Here is a 21633-nt window from a genome sequence, read left to right as displayed (position 1 = left end):
AATTTATTACCTATTATTTTTCAGATTGTAAAATGTACAAAATTTTCCTGGGGGACAAATATTTTCTTTCATTCTAGAATTTCAGTCTGTTTTTTTTTGTTATTTGTTATTTAATTTTTATACATCAAGGAAGGTTGAATGTTTTGCCATTTATTAACACACATTTTTTTGTTACATTACTTCACTACTGTCTTCACATGATAAAAACAGAAAAGATTTATTGGTGATCTAAGATGTCACCTCTAAAATTCTGTTTCAGTTTATATCTAAGTAAATAGATTGTTTCCAGCAAATAATTAGTTCTGTTATTTGTCTTTGTTTTGCTCTAAACAAACAATATTCAATAAAAAAAATGATTTGAGTCATCTAAATGTTCTATCATCACTTATGATACTCCCTAGCCCTAACTAAAATTATTAGATATCTTTCACAGATAAGAATTCCTGGGGCTTTCAAACAGACATAATTTCACACAGAAACATTTTCAGGAACAAACATTCCCAGAGCTGTTCCTCAGTATTGTGAGATTTGCACTAAAATGTTTAAATTGAGAAAGCAACCTCTAAAATGAAACCAAAGCACACAAAGGGTATCTTACTACATTTGGAACAGGTTTGATTTTTGCTCTTAAAGCAGGAAATGAAGGTGATATGGGTGATAAAAAGCATGTGCAGAATGTCTGATCAAGTTTGATGAAGTAGTGGTCAAGACATAAGTAAGGGTAGGAAGTTTTACAAGTGAAAGTCAGAACAGTGAGAGGTATGAAATTGGTACACCCTTGCCTGGTGATGTATGTGATCACTGTAAAGTTATCAGAGTATATTATGACCACTGTCCCCTGCAGGAGAGGGACAAAACTTAATGAACTGCCATATGTTTAAGAATGGTGATATAGAAAGGAAACTCCTTGAATGACCAAAGACTGGAAGCCTTTCAGGAGTCCAGGCAACAACCCTCTAAAGATGATTCCATGAACAGGCATAAATCTGGATGAGGTGGGTGAAGGGGAACTCCAGCTGTGGTCTGGTCTCTGTCTAACCACCAACCCAGATCAGCTCTAATCCAAAAATATGTGTAGTAAACCCCACCCATTCTCTATCATGTCACAATGTAATTGATAAATCATGTTACTAAGTTCAAGTTATTAGTTAACCCAAAATATAATCATAATACAAAGCATTTGTCTATGAATTACAAATAAAATTAGTATTAAGTGCAAATACACTATATAATTTAAGGAACGTCAGTAGCAAAGGTGGCCTATTCACAGAAAATTATTGTTAAAAATCAGTTAGAATAATAACTTCTGATACATTGAAATACCAGAGCATTTTCATAACACTATGTTCCAACATTTCATCTGCCATTATTGCTCTCATTATATGAACATGTTTTAATTTTAGTATAGTATATTGGTGATAATTATTTTAATTCTTAAAGCACAGGTGAAAAACTGTTTTCAAGACTGTATTATCCTACCTCCACTAATGTTGTTTGTATCATTATTCACAAATACATATGGCATGTATTAAGGTTATAGCCTGTATTCAGTTTTGTCAGGCGTTCCAGTTCCATTTAATACAGATATCGACTATATAACTCTAAGTTAATTTTGTGATTTCTAATTATTGACCACATATATATAAAAATCATGCTCTTATTTAATATACAAACAATACTGCCATTTTTCATACCACTTTCATCAGCAACAATTTCTGCTATGTTCTTCTGCTGTTGCCATATCCCAAAATATGATGTAAAGCAACATGTTACCTAGGTACTAAAAAAGGCTGTTTACAATACCCATTCACCATTTTTCCACATGCTGTTGGTTTGATTAGAGCAAAGGCAGCTATGTATCAAGTGAAATAGAATTTTAAATAGTTTTAAAGTTTTATATGCGAGTTTTTGGATGGTAACTGTTTCTCCACCCAATGAAACCAGTTTGACCACAGTAGAGCATGAAGTGAGCTAACATTTGATGCATTACTGGCCTTTATTGGTCAAGTTAATTTGAACTGACATGTTGGTTTTAGTTTTAACATTCACTCACTGGTCACCCATAAATTGTGGATGATGGCTTTAGTGATAAAAAAAGATTTTTTCATGCCAATTCCAACAAGGGCAAATTTGGTTGCCTTTACATATATCATGTCCATTCAACGTGTATTCATCAGGGAAATGTTTTACACTTGTTGTTTGGTGTACAATCATTTATATTTTTTTCAAGTAGGTATTATATATTAAAAACTATGAATTCGTATGTGAGTGCTTCTGTGGCTGGAAACTATAATTATCTGGGAATCCCTACTTAGAGGGCAGGAACAAGACCAAGATAGCTTTGTGCAGTAGGATGTAAGACCATACTGGAATATAAGTTTCTATAATTTAGCCCAACTTACTTACATAAACATTAATTTAAAAAAAATCCTCAGCTTTGCAGTGACTAAAATGTGCAAACAAGAGTAATGGAACTAAACCACTATGAAAAGTACTAATAATTTGGCCCAAGCACATGTTTAACTTTTTTCCTAACATAATAAAATAAATGTAAGTAAGCAAATATTACTAACCAGAAAAATGCAATTTACAATTTCAGATGCAATTTTTGCATGGGGTGGGTCTTCATCTTTGTTAGAAGGGCAAAGATCATGATTGAGACAAGATTCTAATAAAGCCACAAGGGGAACAGCATGTTTCTCAATGGTTCCAGTGTCCCTGTCAAAAGTTAAATAAAACAAATTAATGTTCCGACACGGTGGTCTGTTTCTTGACAAAACTGTGTCAACACATATTCAGAATAATCACACAGTGACATTTTAGAAAAATAAATACCAAGTGCATTCTAAACTAAACAAATAATTTAGTGCAATCATTTGTGTTTTTTAAATTGAATCTGATATACCACAAGATGAGTGAAGGAAAATTTCACTTCTTTATACTTTTGGTCAAAGATAAAGAACATCAAGTGTATTAGCCACAGTGAGGGGGAATACAGTACTTCATCAATACAATTCAATGATATTAAATGTTTATAACAACACTTACATCCTGAGAGAATTTCAAGATAGCAAAATCACATAATGCAAATACAATGCACTATTATATTTCACTTGCTATTTATCTCTTCTTTCATTGATCCATGACTTCACATTTACCACAAACGTTTTTGTATGTGCACTTGGTGTTTAATTACTAATACATTCAAATCCATTATTTTTAAATATATTAATTTCAGCAGAAAATCTACATATAGCTACTCTCACAGCCTCAATGTGTAGTCATACAATGATGAAAGGCAGATGTATTATTTTGTATTATTGTGTTTTATGTGTACTATAAATTACAACTTTTAAAAAGTTATAGATATATTTTGTATTTTACTGTACCACAGTAATTTAAGTTATGGAAGGTGTATATAAATAACTGACAAATTCGTTAAATTAAAAAATAATAACTGACTGAGACTATCTGTTTCAAGAAAACATAATTTTGTTGCCATTTTAAAAAATATATATATAATATAAATATTATTCTCCTCCAACAATGTTTTTTCTTTTTTTACAAGACTGTCATTTTACATCAAACATATTTTTATGGTTTTAATTTACTGAATTCCTTGCCTCACAAAATCTTTATTCACATTGGGGAAGATTTTATTAATATACACACAATTCTTACTACATGTTACATCTGTCACAATGTATCTAACCTTGTACTTTGACATCTGCTTTTTATGAATTCAAATTAGAGCAAACTCAGCAATAGTTTTACTGAAATTGTCATTCTCAAATTTTTCCATTTATTTTCTTAGTAACTTATTAGCATTGTTCACTTCTGTCAAAACATTCACAACAGTCAATCAAGTTGTCTGACATATACCAAAGTTGCTCATTTGTATGTCATAGGTTGAATTTTTAGCACCACTTCTTTGCTTCAGTTTTATACATAAACCACACAACTAAGATTTTTTGTTTTTATCATGAATATTGGGGAATTTTTTTCCTGTGTAAAACTTCTGAAATATCAAAACAAAAATAATTTAAGTTGTGTCAAGGTCCATTGAAACACTGAATTGGATAATTTTCTAATGGTACATTTGCATCACAAACAACACATTACATCTTGACTTATTTTATTATTCCTTACACTCACAAAGATAAATTTAATCTTAAAATCTAAATTAATACTACATGAAATTGGAAATTTGAAAACCACTGAAAAAAATGTATATCAATGGCAACAAGTTCTAAAAACCTGAATAAAATACAGGATTATGACATTAAGCATAAAAAATTAAACATCTTAGATATGTTTAATGTAGTAAAATACTATAAAACTTTATGCTAGGATAATGGATTATTTATTCTTCATTTCACATAATAATCCCAATATGTTTTTGCAGAAACACTTTAGTTGTTTGGAAAAAAATAAAAATTAGAATATAGAATGCAAAAGGAAAATCCATCCCACATGAATGAACACATCCCCCTCACAAAAGCTGAGATATCATAATTTACTATGTCTACATTGTTATGACTACTATTTTATTTTGGAGAAGGATGTTGCAAGGAGTAACTTTTATGTATTGGCAAGATGAGTTTCTGGCCTACACACAACATGTATTTATCATTTTCCAAGATAAGTTCATTTTTTTTGTCATTAATGGCAAACATTTTTTTATCCTAGACCTTGATATAACCTTGAGTAAAATATTCTGGCTCTTTAACAAATGCTTTATCTCGTATATTTAATAAATAATATAACAACACTTGTCTTATAATAGATTGTTCTACTCATTCACTAATCACACCCTAATTTTGTTGCACAGTTGTATGTAACTTTAGAAACTACCACCCTGTATTAGTTACATCTCACAAAGCCCATGAATACAAACGAATAACAGATCCAAATTTTCTAGTGTGTCTGAGTAAATTAACCTGTTAATAATATATACAGCCAAAACAAAAACTTGTAAATTTCATTCTTTACTAATATTTACTTACTGTACAACTGAGAATAGATTGTTCTTTATTGAATGTCAGAATTTTCATAAATGCTTAATTTCTTTGCAAGCTAAGTTCACTGGAGCTGACATGGACCAATATGTGAAATATCTTCAAACATGTAGCAGCTCAAAAAGTGTTATAATAAGGCTTCTATTTAGGGATTAAAACCCTTAATGCTTTGGTATGCACTGTACATATATTAAACCTAATTTGAATATGAACACCACAAAGTTTTATAAATGTAGAATTAAAAACAGAGACAGCACACTTTTAAAACATTTAAGAAACTTGTTTGGAACACTTGTTTTTCCTGACAAAATTTTTAAAATTTTGCTTAAAGTAATTCAGTTATAAAAACCTTTGATTTAAATATCAAGATAATTTGATGAAGAATGTTATTCCCATTTTCCTTTATCCACACTGGTTAAAAACAGAATGAAGTAATCTAATTTGAAATATCCAATGGAATAAAATTATAAATACTACATAGCTGTGTTGTAGCCATTTCTCATTTCTCATGAGTTGGTAAATAACTAGCAATACAAACCTTGTTAAAACTATTTTGAATGGTGTTAGAAAAACACACTGGTTCAAAGTTAAAGGTTTCTTGTTTGTTTTTTCTTTGAAGTTTTTAGTCAAATTTTACAGATTTTTTTTTTGTCTCTGAAATAATTTGTACTAACACACAAAATTCACTGAACATTACTGAAAGAACACACTGTATTTCACATGACTACAGATTGGTCAGTATGTGTCCACTTAAAACAGAACTGATTGAAATACTTGCAATTTTAAAATGGACTAACAGTAAGTGTTTGGAATTGTTTAATTACACAAATACACAATACACTGAAACTAACTTCAAGAAAAAGGATGGTCCAAATATAATCATTTTTAATAAAAAAGAAAAAACAGTAAAATTGCATACCAGATATTTAAAAGGTATGTTAATCTCAAACACACAATAAATACTGAACTTTGACAATGAGATTATTTTGTTCATACCTAATTGCAGAAGTAACCCTATTAATACAAATTTCCACAACACTCTGATCATTGCCATTAAGAATAAACTCCGAGTCACTTGATAGTTCCTGAATTTTAAAGAGGACCTCTGACAAATCATCCACAATGCTTTGATCATCCAAGGAAAATAGATCACCAGCACGAGAAAGATCTCGATTGTTTAAAACTTGAGCAAACAGTTCATGCATTATGGTAGCATCATCATATTGTACTACTAACTGTAAAAACAAAAAAGGAGAAAGTACAGTATATGCAATGACTACAGTAAAATATTCATTTATCTATAATAAATTTCCACTCCAAAAAAGTTATAATAAAACATGTGTACTACATACCACAGACACTGCAGTAATATATTTTAATTATAATTTAATATAACTGAGTATTAAATAACTTTCTCATTTTTGTTTATTAGCTTATTTCACTAACTTTTAGGCCTACTAACAGGTGAGCTTTCTTCTCAAATCTTCTATAATGAAAAATGGTGAAAGGAGTAAATAAAACATGGAAAAAGTTCACTAAATTTCATTAACTCTCTTAAAATGTTTATCTTGCTACAAGTCTGAACAATTAGTTATCCTTACTATTTATAATGTTATTCATAATTACAATTATGTTATGTACAAAAACAGTACATTAGTGTTAACATAGCAAACTACTATAGTAAATTATTAAACTATATGCACAAAAATATTTTATGAGGATCTATTTAACTTTAAAACTTACATATATGGACAACTACTTCAATATAATAAAATGTTCACAAATTCTTAAGAGCACAAATATACAATATCTAATGTAAACAATAGTCTGAACTATGACAAATGTCATCCAACTTATCGCTATGGTTATCTAAAAACATATCACTGCACCTTACATGCACTAAATCTTTATATATTATAAGTGAATAATGCTTGATTATTACATACATATACCTGTTAACAAAAATACTTAAATGTGATTATTTTAATTGAAGTCCGAGTTCCATTCTGTTATCAAAGAACCAGAATTTCCAATCCACTGAGTAAACATCAAAGAAAAGATAAAAACTCTTTGAGTAATTATCATAAAGTGAACACTTTCCAAGGTCAGTTGCTATAGTTGCCTTTTTCTATTAACAACTCTCACAGGCTGATAATCATGAAAAGGTTCCATATCAAAATAAGATAAAACAGAACAGTGCATAATAAGACATCACTAATACTGTAAGTAAATTCAGAAACATCTCATCATATTTACTGTTAACTCTTGAATTTTAATTTTAGTTTGTAAAGAGTCAACAATATACAAAAAATATGTAAGCATGCCTTGCTAATGCTCTAAATATTCTAAACAAAACTATTACAAATTTAGACAATTTTTAAGAAGTCTAACAGAATATGGGTGTCCATACGCAAGGAATAATTCATTCAAGTTATTGTTTATTTTAAGAAATTTGGTAATGACCATACAGATCACATTAAAAACTAGTCATTTCCCATCTATTTACCATAAACAAAGTTTTAATTTTTAAGAAAATAATATCTTAGAGAGATTTGAACAACCAAAATTTGTTTTCACTTTAAATTTTTACAGAACATCTATTATCATGGGTAAAAATATATGAATCTATATATATATATATAGATCTGCAAGTCAAATGTTAGTAACAGCAGGTAGAACATCAGGATTAGAAAGATGTGCCACAAAGTTTTTGTATATAGCAACTGACAAGCACCTTGTTTTCAAAGGACCAACATATTTTATTTAACCAGTGGCCAATAATCACAAATATGTATCAAACCCAATCATACTGTTCCAAAGCAGTCCAGTAAACACAGTCAAACTAACAAGACTGTAAAAATGCTAAAACATTACACTATTCACCGATTACATGTTCTCTCCTGCCATAGTATGCACAATGACAACCAAATGACAGACAGTTACATACAGACCATACACTTGTAGCCTGAATTAGTTAAAATTAACATTTTCCTAATCTGAGAATGTATTCCTGATAGACAGTCATGCCAACATGCAAAATACCTTGAAACCTTGAATTTACTCCCCCGTAAAATTTATGTATTTAATGTGATATTTGCTGTTGCATGATATCATTATGTAATAATAGCCATCTTCATAATAAAGGGCAACACAAATTTCATGTTTTGTATAGTAACTCCCCTTAAGCACTTGCATATGAAATACCTTTATGTTTAGACAAGGCAAGAAGAAAATGCACTGGAATTAGTGAGCTCAGGTGATAATGTGTATGGAGGAAGTATCTGAATATTTTCAAATTAAAAAAATGTTCACTTCCAAGACAATACCTCATCTTTTCACCCAGATTAGCTAGAATCCCTTGCTGAAGTGGTAGAGAAACCAGTGCAAATTTAAACCTAAATGGGCTACTTTAGAAAGTTCCAGATGAGGAAAGCTTTTGAAGTGTGACACCCAATGACAGAGGTTCCATAGGGAGGTCACATCTCATTTTAACCAAAGAGGGTATTAAGCCCCAAGTATCACAGGGATGGATAGAATGAGAATAAGACCATCAAGCACTTCCAGAAAAGCAGTTGGAGAACCAATAAACATAGTATGGTTGGGGCACAATCAGACCATTATAAGATGTGCTCACCTTGATACAAATAAACAGACTCAAGCTGCATGAGAAGGACAGACCAACTGTTTGACAGGTGAACTGCACAATACTGATGGTGTTGCCACTGCCCTACTTGTCACCATGTTGTTTTAAGGGAGACTTCCAATGGGGATCTGGGCACTTCTATAGGTTTTCCCATATAAAGTGTTATGGTTTGGATCAGCAACTGAGTAATTTTGTATAATATGAGGATACTTCTAATAGTCTTTTGGAACATTCCATTTTGATAATAGGCACCAATGGAACTTGGATGAAAGGTAAGAATGCATTCCTCTACATCTAGGTTGCAACACCAGCTACCTGACAGGATCCTAGCAGACAAGAAAAAACATACCCATTTCAAATATAGTGATCCAATCAAAGAATGATGAATGGAGAAAGACAAAATCCTGCATTAAATGCAACAGCAAGATGAAGGAGATGCTAAGTGATAAAATTATAGGGCATTGTCCACACACCTGCCTGGAAGATCTCATCCATTGGTTAGCAAAAATAAGAAGCAAGAGAAAGAATTAGATACACCAAAGTACACAAAATAAGATAACGCAAAAAACACACAATGTCCCATAACTATCACAATTTTTCTGGCTTTCAAACTATGCAATTAAAAATACATTCAAGCTAACTGATATATTTCCTGTGGGATCAAGGCTTGTACTAAAAGAGTAATTACCATTTTTTCTGTACAGAAAACTATGTAATATGAATCATTATTTGAAAGATGAAAACCCTGGCTTTTCTTTGCTTAAAAATAATATTGTATGAAATGTAAAAGAGAAAAATCAACAAATAATGAAAGAGAAGATGCAACAGGTGGGTGTGGCAACATGAGACTAATTTTCTATTTAATGACTGTAACCAAGTAAAATTGAGTTCTATGAAATTTATGCTTTATACGAGCAATGAAAATATTATAATAAGTACTTTATGTTAAATTCCATACTTATTGAAAGGGTACTAAATAAATTGACAAAGAAGATATGCCTAGATAAAAAAAATGTCACATTAGCCACACAAAATTCAGAATCTTTCTTTTAATATTGCCTTATAAAATCAACAATTTAAAACATATAATATTGAAATATTGATTATTAGCTAAGACTTTATGCTATACTAATGAGTATAAAATAAACAAACAAAACATAGTTTAATTAAATTTTGAATGCAACTCACTAAAAACTTTGTGATATGCACAGTAAAAGATGCCTTTGGTAAGAATGTTAAATTAATTACTGCTGTAAAGTGTCTGAATATTTTCTTCTTCAAAAACCAAGGAGACAAGTTTGTGAAGAGAACAGTAAGGTCTTACATAAATACAAATAAATTAGTTTAATTTGAAAAACAATCTGTGGCAAACCTTATTCAGTTGTAATATCTTCAAGTCATCACTTCTTTCTCTGTTTATTTAATTGTTGCATTACTTTGTGACAGCTGAGGTGATTAGTATTTCTTACAGTTTTGAAGTTTTACTTTAGATAGCAGAAACTATTTTGTTCATGAAAAACACTGTATGGTACAATTAAATATGAGGATTTGAAGCTGAATAAAAGAGTTATTAGAATAAAAACATACCATTTACCTCTTTTCATTAGTATGTGTGTGTGTGTGTTTTCTTATAGCAAAGCCACCTCAGCTAGCATATTTGATTCTGAGACACATTAGGAATAGATCAGAAGCAGTTAATGTCAGCTTAAAGCATATGCAGAAAACTCATTTAATATTATAGTGGAGTTTAACTGAGAGTAAATGTTTATAAATCCTTTCACAAATTTTGTTGCATCATAGTTCTGTTTGTACAACATGAAATACTAAAAATCATGTGTAATTCTGCTGAAATACAGCTTAAATCAAAGCTTTAAAAATATTCCACATTATGATAATGATTAAAAACATTTGTTAAAATACTTGTAAACACACTTCCAAATAAATGAGCATAGTATACACAAACATAAAAATAAGTATAGAATAAAATAGTTATGTTAAAAATGTTGAATGAACATGAGTACATTTAACCTTTTTTTTTCTTTTATTTAACTTCAAAATGAAAAATGAACACAATTAGATATTTAAAGGTGGAATCTGTGTTCTCTTTATGTAAGGTTTTACACATTACTAACAAAAATTGCAAATATTAAGGTGTCCCATTGAGGGACTGATATGAAAAAGTTTATTATATGACTATTAAGAATAACCTATATGATGAAACAGAAAAACCGAGTTTTTTTTCAAATGCAAGCTATCAAAGAGTGCATAGCATAACAAATTATTATATATGATATTCAGTCTGATTCATACCTGTCAAAAAAAAAAATCCACAAAACACAATCTCCACAAATGTTAGAGTAATATTTGAAATATGAATATCAAAGGAAAACAAATAAGTTCACAAATGAACATTTTTATTTATATAACACAACACAATATGAATATGTATCTTACTTAACTGGCTGACTTCTCTTTTAATTCTAACAGGCACAGTGCCAAATAAGAAAGCAAAGAATGAGTGGAGTTATCAGGAGGAGTCAGTTGAACCACTATAAGTGGTGCAATGCTATTAGTGGAAGATGGTCACGTGTTACATACATCTTCAAAATTGGAGTAAAATATGTGAGATATATAGCCTAGCTCACTGAACATTAACATGTTTTAACAATGCTTAAGAGGGCAGAAAGAAGATTGAGATAGCTTTGTGTGAAAAACATACAAATGTATCAGCATCTATGTCACTTAGTCTCTCCAATTTTAACATTAAGCAAGAAAAATGATAATGAATCAGTCCTATTTATCATCCTGTATACTTTAAGTCTTTTCAATCATGTCCTCTTCTTTCTCAAGAAGAAATAATTTTAAGTACCTTAACCTGTCCTGATACGACAGACCCTCAAAACCAGAAATCATCCTGGTAACCAACTTTAAACCTTTTCCAACAACTCAATGTTATTCTTAAAGTAAGGAACCCAAGAACATAATACTCTGAGAGGTCAAACCAGAGATCTGTACAAAGAAATAATAATTTATTTGATTTATACTAAAAATGCCAATAATGCAACCCTAAATCATATTTACCTGTCCCAGTAGAGACTCATTTCATGTCTCTTGTCAATGTGCAAATTTAATTGCTTTACCACTGACAAGTAGGTTGGTTTTATCATCCAGCTTCAGGAATATTACCTCAATTCCCTTTTGGGTGTGTTTTTCTAATTGCAAAGTCACATTGGGTTATATATATATATATATATATATCTGCTTTGTTCACCCGATGGGAATCAATCCCCTGATTTTAGCATTATAAATCTGTAGACTTACCACTGTCCCAGTGAGTGACAGTTCCCTTTTGGTTAGACAGCAGCAGTGCTTTACAATACAACATTTCTATCTCCAGACAAGTTAATCTTTTAAAAAGAGTAAATTGTTTACTGAATATGATAAATACAAGAAAAAAGTTGTTGTAGGTTTTAAAATAATTAATGCAGGTTGAAAGAATGATTCTTATTTTGTCCATTAAAAATGACATAAAAGAAAATAGAACTTACAAAATTCTAAGCTTTTTCTGTGCAATATTCAAATTTATATTAACACAAAAACATGTGAATTGAATTTTATAGCATGCTATAGAAAAAAAATTTTAAGAATGTGTTGTTGTCAGTGTGAAAACAAATGGGACATATCTCACCTTTTGTTCCTATTCATATTATACTGAAATATAATAGGGGACAAATATTATGATTCTTTTTCTGCTTGTTAAAGGAAATGGTGAATCACAGCATCCTTGATAACCCATAAGAACCCCTTGATGCCCCATTATTTATATGACATACAGAGAACAAGGAACCATCTAATCTTTCAAAACTGTCCTTAAACACTCATCCTTTATAAAAGAAAAAAATTAAACCCACTCTTTATTATTTAGAAAATCACAATGAAAGTACAATAAAATTGGCTTAAATAGACTCTAGCCTGTATTTCCCAACTCTTAAGCTTGTATACTCTCTTATTATATTCAGAATATAGCACATTTTGTTTTTTTTTAAATACTTAAAAAACATCCTTAACATCTTCTGTCATCTATTTCTCACAAAGTCCTGTAAGATTTCCTAAATCTTATATATATCACTACCTTTTCTAGTGCTCTGTAAGTCTTCAACATTAGTAGTTCCCAAATCTTTTATGACACCAAGCAAAATGTTTCATTAACAGACAACACAAAACTACAAGAAACTTATAACAACTTTCAAAATCAGTAATCTAATTATTAATACGGGTCACCCAATCTTAACTACTCCACTAAGAAAACTGGAAGATTCTGATATTTGATTTATATTTTTTTTAAATAATATATATATATATATATATATATATATATATATTTACTTTACCTTACTTATAATTAATAACCTGATCATTATTTAAGTTTTGACAACTTAGCTTGGCATGTTCATGGGTATTTGATGGTTGGAGTGACTTTTTAAGCAACATGCAGTGGAATTTACTATTCCTTCAATTTTTGATAATTATGTTCATACCCTATGTTTCTCTTCCTCTCTTATTTACTTGAGCTTTCTCTTCTAAGTAAAAGTGAAAACAGTCTAACAAGTCTTATTTCATAAACAAAATTTTATTCTCTCCAAATGGTTTCAGAAATAAAAAGTTGAATATCAGGTATACAACAGCAAAGTTACTGATAACTTTTGTTGAAATTGCAATAGTGTATCAAGTACCATTAAAAATTAAACCCACAACATAACGTAGAGGAATAATCATTAACTTCAACACAACCACTTGACTCGCATTCTACGATACTAATTACCATTACTAGCATAGACCACACTAACTAGTCACATGGTCATTATATTACATTTACTAATGAAATCTGCAGAACGCTTGGTCAAACGTTTAGCTCTTGTCTTATAGTTCTTGTTTTTTTCAAACGATAATATTAAAATTTAACAATCCTGATCGCGTAAAGTAAGCCATAACTTCGTTTACTTCGAGTTTAATATATTATCAAAGTTGCTCCAACAATCCAAGTCGAACGCTTAAAAACGTAACAATTACACATTTTAAGCATTTAAAACTTAAAATCTACAAAAAAAAAATTATTATACCTATAGTTTAACCCCACATTATCAACTTCTAACACTACTGTGTAACTTTTCTATTCGCACCTTACCCAAAGTATTATTACAAAGTACAAGTGCTCGAAGATCTATCAACTTGAGTTGAAACAAGAAAAAAATATATATATTTACGAGTTACAACTTTAAACCGGTATTGTTAATATCTAAGGTAGTGAGTGCCACATATACCATTTATCAAAGATCACGAATGTCAAGTTATACGGGTAGAATAATCATAACATTTTAGTAAATTATGTTTTAGATAGTGCAAACTATTGACAATAACTATTATTCTGCGCATTAATAAGACGACTGAAATTTATTTTCTTTTAAACATCCATTACTTCAAGTCGTCAACCACATTCATCACTTGCTGAAAGTCGCTTGCATGATTATTAAAACCTGTAGTGTTTCATTTTTGTATTTCAAAAATTACTTATGCATGAGTACAAATAAACGATTTTTGGAATATATTATTATTTAAAAAAGCAAAGAAACAAACGTACTTAAAGATAGTTTACTCGCCAATAAATTGTTTGTTTGTTTGTTTTGTTTTGAATTTCGCGCAAAGCTACTCGAGGGCTATCTGCGCTAACCGTCCCTAATATAGCAGTGTAAAACTAGAGGGAAGGCAGCTAGTCATCACCACCCACTACCAACTCTTGGGCTACTCTTTTACCAACGAATAGTGGAATTGAGCGTCACATTATAACGTCTCCACGGCTGAAAGAGTGAGCATGTTTGGTGCGACGGAGATTCGAAATCGCGGCCCTTGGATTACGAGTCGAGTGCCTTAACCACCTGATCATGCCGGGCCATTCTAATAAATAGAAATTGTATGGTTGTTTGTATTATCAACTCTGCCCGAACATTTCGATCGCCACATAAATTATAGATAAAAATTAAAGAAAAATAAATAAACAACTGCAAAATTTAATTAGGAAATGATTCTAGTAAAATTATAAGCAGATATACCAGTGTTCTCTTGTGTAGTGTCGGCATACTTCCCACAGAAGATAATCAAGTCATATAATACGTCCCTTAAAAATAACAATTATACAGGGTATTCGGAAAGTCAATGTGCACTTATATATTTATTGCGATGTGGAACAGGTGTATCTGGAAATGTTTCAGCAAATTTCTGTCGCGCCACATCTGTGTATCTACCACCTTCTCGGAATACGTGTTCGACGAGCCATACACGTTCTTCAGTTGTTAAAACCATATTGGAATCAAAATCTGAAATGTAATAACATATGATTACAAAACTGCACAGTAATTTTCCGAACACTCTGTATAAAGTGCAAAATGAAATTACAATAGTATGTTTAAGTAAAAGACAACTCATGTCATGTGAAATCGTTGGTAATTCAAAGTTGTTAAAATTTTTATTTCAGTTTAAATATTTATGGCTCGTCATGGCCAAGTGGTTAAGGCACTCTCCTCGTAATCTGAGAGTTGCAGGTTTGAATCCCCGTCACATCAAACATGCTCGCCTTTTCAGCCATGGGGGCGTTATAATATAACAGTCAATTCAACTATTCGTTGGTAAAAGAGTAGCCTACTAATTGGTGGTGGGTGGTAATGACTAGCTGCCTTCCCTCTAGTCTTACACTGCTAAATTAGGGACGACTAGTGCAGACAGCCCTCGTGTAGCTTTGTGCGAAATTAAAAAAACAAACTATTCTGTCAGAAACTTTTCTGGATAGATGCCGATATTATCAATGGCGAAAAGAGAGAATTTTTTAATATTTATATACGACTGCCGTTACTAATATTCTTATTAGTTTATATTTTAACATTCTACTTTTTTTCTTGCTGGAAAGAGTTGCCAGTCATAATATTACAGCTAGGATCTGGAATGTTTTATGAGAAGTCTGGAATACTGGAAGGTTTTAAAAGGTTTGACGGAAGAGCGGATCTAGAAGAGGAGCATCCTCCTTAGGACGCCAGGAAAAACCAAATAGAATTTCAGTACAAAAGCTGTTAACCTTTTGGTACCTCATTCAGTTAATGTTAAGCTATTTTTGGGCTCCTTTTAGTTTTTCGCTACCTCATATCATTCTTTGCCTAATTGCTAGATTCGCCATTAAAATCCGCCACAAAACAAACTTTAAGAGTCTGATTTTAACGTAGCAACCTTTAAAACAAAATTTTTTTGTTTGAAATGTGATCACCTCAAACCACTGATGTCGATATTTTGTAATAAGAAATCCATAGCTTTGAAAATATTTTGAAGAAAAGAGTGTGTTTTCTTATAGCAAAGCCACATCGGGCTATCTGCTGAGCCCACCGAGGGGAATCGAATCCCTGCTTTTAGCCTTGTAAATCCCTAGACTTACCAGTCTCACTGTACCAGTGAGGGCCTAAGAAGAAAAAAGAAAGTCATGTCACATCAGTTATTGTTTCACTATTATAACGTTATAAATATAAAATAAAGTTTAATGATTTGTGTATTTTTCTTATGGCAAAACCACATTAGCCTATCTGCTGAGTCCACCGAGCAGAATCGAACCCATGATTCTAGCGTTCGAAATCCGTCAACTTACCGCTGTACCAGCGGGGGAACTTTAGTGGTTTGGTTGAAAAGAGTTATCATTAACAGTAGAGTTTGTTTGTTGGACACAAAGCGATGCAATAGATTATCTGTGCTATACCACTACGGATATCAAAACCCGGTTTTTGGCATTATAAGCCTTTAGACTTACCAATAAGCCTTTGTAGGGCAATGTATATTATGTAAGTGAAAAAATGGCTACTTAAAGAAGTATGGGTTTAACTAAAAAAACCAAAACAAAAAACAGGTATTTTGTACATTGCTAGATAATGTGTTTGTGATGGCCGCTTCTAACGGTAGGTGATGTAAAGTTATCAGTTGCAACCCTTGTAAATATTTTCATTAGCTATACGTTTTGACAGTTGACATCTGAGCTGGACATTATTAAATTTATTGTTCTTACATCTTTAGAGTGTTTGGATGTTTGTCATTAAGTGGAAAGGTACAGAATAGGATATCTATCCTGTGCCTACCACGAGTACTGAAACCTGATTTCTTTAGCGGTATAAACCTTTGGACTTATCATTTACTTCTAATACAGCTTTTTAAAAAAAAACAACACAACAACAACCTAGATATCCCGGTTACTGAAAACTTATGGCTGATATTTTTGATGTTTTTAAGAAAAAACGTGTAGAAAGTGAAGCATGTTCTAGTATTTTTAATTTTTAAGATAGCAAGTAAGCTTATTGACTGAGCTCAATTTACCTGTTGTATCCCCAAGAAAGACTCTGAGATCGACTCATCAAAAGAACCCCTCATATTCGACAACTGAAAAATACTACGCACGAGTAATATTTATTTCAATGATAGACGCAGCCACTCATGCCTTGGAAACACGATTTTCAAAATGCTCTGATCTCTTAACATATTACTTACCTTTAAAAGTGATAGATGTTACACAAGAGATGCTCAAACTGGCGGAGAAAGTACTCTCAGATATGTATGGTTCACTTATTTTATTTCCTTTGATATGTACCCAGCAGCGACCATGCGGTGAGTTTGCAGGCTTATGACGCTAAAAAAAATCAAATTTCAATATCTCATTGTAGAGACCTCCACTTGACAACAGCAACCAAATAAACCCTAATTTGTTCTTCTTATTGTGAAAATGTATGTGACTGTATACCAAAGCCACAATTTGGAAGACCTAATGACTTTGAATAAAACAATATGGTAGAATTTCCAATAAAGCCTCCCACCGAGATGTGCCAGCGATTTACGTTGCAACATGTCACGATTTTAAAACACCAATGCCTTAATCAGGCAGCCTAAGACAAAAGTTTAGGTGCTTTATGATCGCAGGGGAGACTGTTTGTTAGAGCACAATTGTAGAAAGAGTTGCATCAACTTTGAGAAGACACCGAGTTAACTCAGAAAACTTTTACAAAGACAAAAAATATTTTATTTTTATTCTTATAGCACTTCCACAGCTCCAAAGAGCGGAGAGCGTTTTTGTAGCAATGAGACACAGATATTTGATTTACTGTCTGGACAAGCTAACAAGTAAACAACGTCCAGTTCTAGTCCGGTTGGGTTCCTATGTTGTAAGTTTCATTTGCGTATGCAGCGCGCAGTGACTTTTATATACTCTAGATTTTAGAAGAAACTTTGACGGAAATGTATCAGAAAACTTTCTTTATTTGTTCATGTTAAAGTTATTTAAATATAATTTTGTTTGCTTTAAACACAGAGCTACGCAATGGGCTATCTATTTTCTGCACACCACGGGTATTGACACTCAATTTTAACAAACCTTCAGATATATCACAAATCTAAAAGGGTCACGTTAATGGATTCATTTTGACTTCTTTTTACGTAATTTCTTAAGTCATGAGGTTCCAGTTACTACAGTAAACTAAATTAAAACGAATTTTAAAGTATAATAACAAACATGTAACGTTTATGGATTATAAAGTGTGATAGTCTGACGCGTGATCAATCAGCTGAAAAAATAATCGATTCAACTTTACTACCGAAGAGCGACTGAATTTTTGCAGAACGAATATTTTTTGTTTTATGCTTATAAACAGTGTAAACCTTTTTTTAAACGCAAATATTCAAACCTTATAAGCACGACATGGCAAGGTGATTAGAACGTTTCATTCATAATCCCTGTCGCACCAAACATGCTGATCCTTTCAGCCATGGGGACGTTATAATGTAACGATCAATCCTACTTTTATCAATCCAATTTTATCAATTCGTTTATAAAAGAGTAGCCCAATAATTGGTGATGGGTGGTGATTACTAGCTGCCTTCCTTCTAGTCTTACACTGCTAACTCAGGGATGGCTAGCGTAGATAGCCCTCGTGTATCTTTGCGCGAAATTATAAAACAAACAAAACCTCATAAAATCGTAATATTAAGGTAGAGCTTTTTCTCATTTCTCAATAGAATTCATCCTATTTCTAAAATAAAACAAAAATACGGTAATTAAAGTTGTTACCAAGAGAATAATTATAATGCAAGATTTTTAATAAATATTTAATACCTTTGAATATTTATGCTGGTATGATGGATTTTGGTTGTTTTTTTATTAAGCACATAGCTAAATAATAGAATGTCTGTTTCTTATCTACTGTGGGTATGAAAATCCGATTTTGAACATGACAACTTATGAGACTTATCACTAAGCCATCAGTCGGGACTCGTATAATATCGTTTTGATATAAGTGTAGATGTTTTAAGGATTTTATTCGTGTAAAGTTAATTTTATGTTGTTGTCTATTTCACACACACACACACACATATAACTATTTAAATGCATTGTTAGGCACGTATGTATTATTTTAGTAGAAGTAGTCTTAAAATATATATATTTTAATTGATATACAAAAGCATTTATTGTAACTGACTAGAGGGCAGCACTATACAAACGTATTAAAAAGGCGTCTGCAAGAAACCACTAAGTTGAATTAAATAAGCTGCGGGTGTTTGAATTGTTAGGTCGCAAGTTTTTTGTTTTTGTTTTCGAAAGTGTTTTATAGTTTGGAGGAAAATATACATAAAAATAAGGTTGTATATCAATTTTTTCCAGATTGATACGACTATATGTACGATTTCGAGAGTGTTAATTAAGGGAAAAGAAAGGAAAATATAAACAGATGAACTGATGCGTGATTGTTCGGCATCCGAATCTGGTTCTGGACGTAATAGAAGTGCAGTAACTAGGCATTTACTGCACATTTTAATCATTAATTAAACCTCTGAATAATTAATTCCTAGAGTTGAAAAAGAAATCATGAACTCTGGAAAAAAAAAATACCAGTCTGTAGAGAAGAAGGCTAAGAATAATTTAAAAATCAGCGAAGAAGATTTGCCTGACGGATCGTGTTTTAGTCGTATTATTCAGTTAAAAGGCTTAGCCCATTCTGGGACAAGTTCAACACCCATACTCGAGGCCCACGTACAACCTTGTGAGGTAAAATGCATCTTTAATCAATACTTTTCGCACATTATAAATATGATATACTCTTTGGCATATGATGAGAAAATCTTTTATGCAAAATCGAAAGCAACAAGTGTATGAGTGATACGTTTATTACGTACAAATCGTGTTTAATTTTACTTGAATGAACTAAAATAAGTGCTTAAAGTCGTGTCAAAACATGCCCTTATACTGAAGTGAATGCACATATTGTAAATAAAAGTTACAAATTTAATGTTAGATAATACAAATCCGCACTGCTGGTATTACCTGTAATTCTAGGCCTTTATATATGTTTTTTTTTGTATTTTACTAGACCAAGTATACTTTTCTAAAATAAATTCATTTATTACTTTCCAACCATTTGTTTGAGGTTCATGAGTTCTTTATGATTTATGTTTTATATTATCGTAGTGTTTTAATGGAAATTAAACAGCGCCAAATTGTATTTGTAAAAAATGAAATTTGAATGCAGTTTATCGTTTGATATATTTTAGGAAATATTTAAGTGGCATAATGAGTGACATATTTAGAAGTAATCTTGACATAATCTTCATTAAAAATATACAGCAAAATTAATTAGTAATAAAAAAGTAGATGAAATACAGCAAACATAATTAATTTTGTTGATGGTAAATTAGGTGCTGAGTTTTATAACTCCACGTTGTGAGAAGGAACGAATACATAATCTCTACAGGTATCTGTTTATCTTTATGTGTGGTTATCTGTGAAACAGACGTTCCAGAACGTAGAAATGGATAGAAGAATAATTTCATTCCCACTATTGGTGAAGTGTGACAGAATACAGTGTTGGTCACATGAGCTGTTGAAAGAGCGTAAAAATAACCTGGGTCGTTGATCAGAGACTGATTGCTTCTTCTTTTTTTTTCATTTTGCAAGCGATTTAGTTTTCGAATATTTTTCAGTCCAGTGGTTTTAATGAAATTATAGTACAATAGCTTTCGATAAAACTATTTTGCTGAAAGTGAGGGAGATGATAGAGTCACGAACCACACAAGTGTTTTCGACTGTCACATCAAGTAATACAATAACGATAACAACCGCATATCGTTTGTCCTATTTTTTGTTTTTTAACCTTCATTTTTGACAGTAACTAAACTCTCATCCGCAACATGAGAGATAATTTAGCAAATACTTGAATTTCAGGATTAACATATACAAAAACTTGATATCCAAAATGAGATAAAAGTATCATATTTACCTTATGTCTAGCAAGTATTTATTAATCTTGCCGTAGCAAAAAGGGGCGCACATGAAATTAAAGAGGACTATGGGCCCCAGTGGTCGTTGTCCTCGTGAAGTGTAGCGCCGCCCTTGGCCTGAATAACTACTAATACTACGTGAGGCTTGCAGCAACGGATGCTTGGTGCAGTTTATCAATGATCATTCTGCCAGTAGATGACGCCTGCAGGGCTGTGACCTAACCTTTCCATTAACCTCTCTAGATGACCCCAAAGATATTGTATAGGGTTGATGTGTGGGCTATTCCAAAACGTTGACATCGTTACAGTGAAACCGCATGAATCACGCGTGGTGTATAGTAGAAAGAATTACCCTGTCGTATGTAGTAGGAAGCATTACTCTGTCATGACAACACATGTGGTCTACTGTTCAAAAACACTGAAATATGTTTTGATATCCACGCACATACAATTAATGCGCAAATTGTAGCGCGTTCATGTCACTTGGCACTCACTGCAGTTATGGTAAATGTCTTTTACTTGCTTTTTCCAGTCACTTCAGGGCTGGCATGGCCAGGTGGTTAAGACGCTTGACTCATAATCTAAGGGCCGCGGGTTGAAATCCCCGTCACATCAAACATGCTCGCCCTT

General features: G+C 31.7%; 2 protein-coding genes across 11 annotated transcripts in view; one reads left to right on the top strand and one right to left on the bottom strand.

Moving 5' to 3' along the window:
• LOC143230529 (protein melted-like) overlaps positions 1–13995 on the bottom strand; it is a 53376-nt gene extending 39381 nt beyond the window's left edge. The window contains exons 1-3 of one of the 7 annotated variants that reach the window (XM_076464258.1): positions 13847–13995; positions 6015–6253; positions 2574–2718 (exon numbers count right to left, since the gene is read on the bottom strand). In XM_076464258.1, the coding sequence (XP_076320373.1) occupies positions 2574–2718; positions 6015–6223 (354 nt within the window). In that variant the 5' untranslated portion in view covers positions 6224–6253; positions 13847–13995. Of the gene's footprint in view, positions 1–2573; positions 2719–6014; positions 6254–6464; positions 6714–6761; positions 9659–13781 lie in introns of those variants that run through there. The other 6 variants (XM_076464262.1, XM_076464256.1, XM_076464261.1 and 3 more) reach the window with 6 other exon arrangements.
• A 5276-nt stretch (positions 13996–19271) lies between these two features.
• Positions 19272–21633, top strand: part of LOC143230528 (uncharacterized) — a 286917-nt gene continuing 284555 nt past the window's right edge. For 3 of the 4 annotated variants that reach the window (XM_076464254.1, XM_076464251.1, XM_076464253.1), the window contains exon 1: positions 19273–19774. In XM_076464254.1, the coding sequence (XP_076320369.1) occupies positions 19595–19774 (180 nt within the window). In that variant the 5' untranslated portion in view covers positions 19273–19594. Of the gene's footprint in view, positions 19775–21633 lie in introns of all 4 variants that reach the window. The other variant, XM_076464250.1, reaches the window with a different exon arrangement.

Source organism: Tachypleus tridentatus, chromosome 10 (genome assembly GCF_004210375.1).
Source record: "Tachypleus tridentatus isolate NWPU-2018 chromosome 10, ASM421037v1, whole genome shotgun sequence".
Classification (NCBI taxonomy): Eukaryota; Metazoa; Arthropoda; class Merostomata; order Xiphosura; family Limulidae; genus Tachypleus; species Tachypleus tridentatus.
This window is presented reverse-complemented; position numbering and strand designations above follow the sequence as displayed.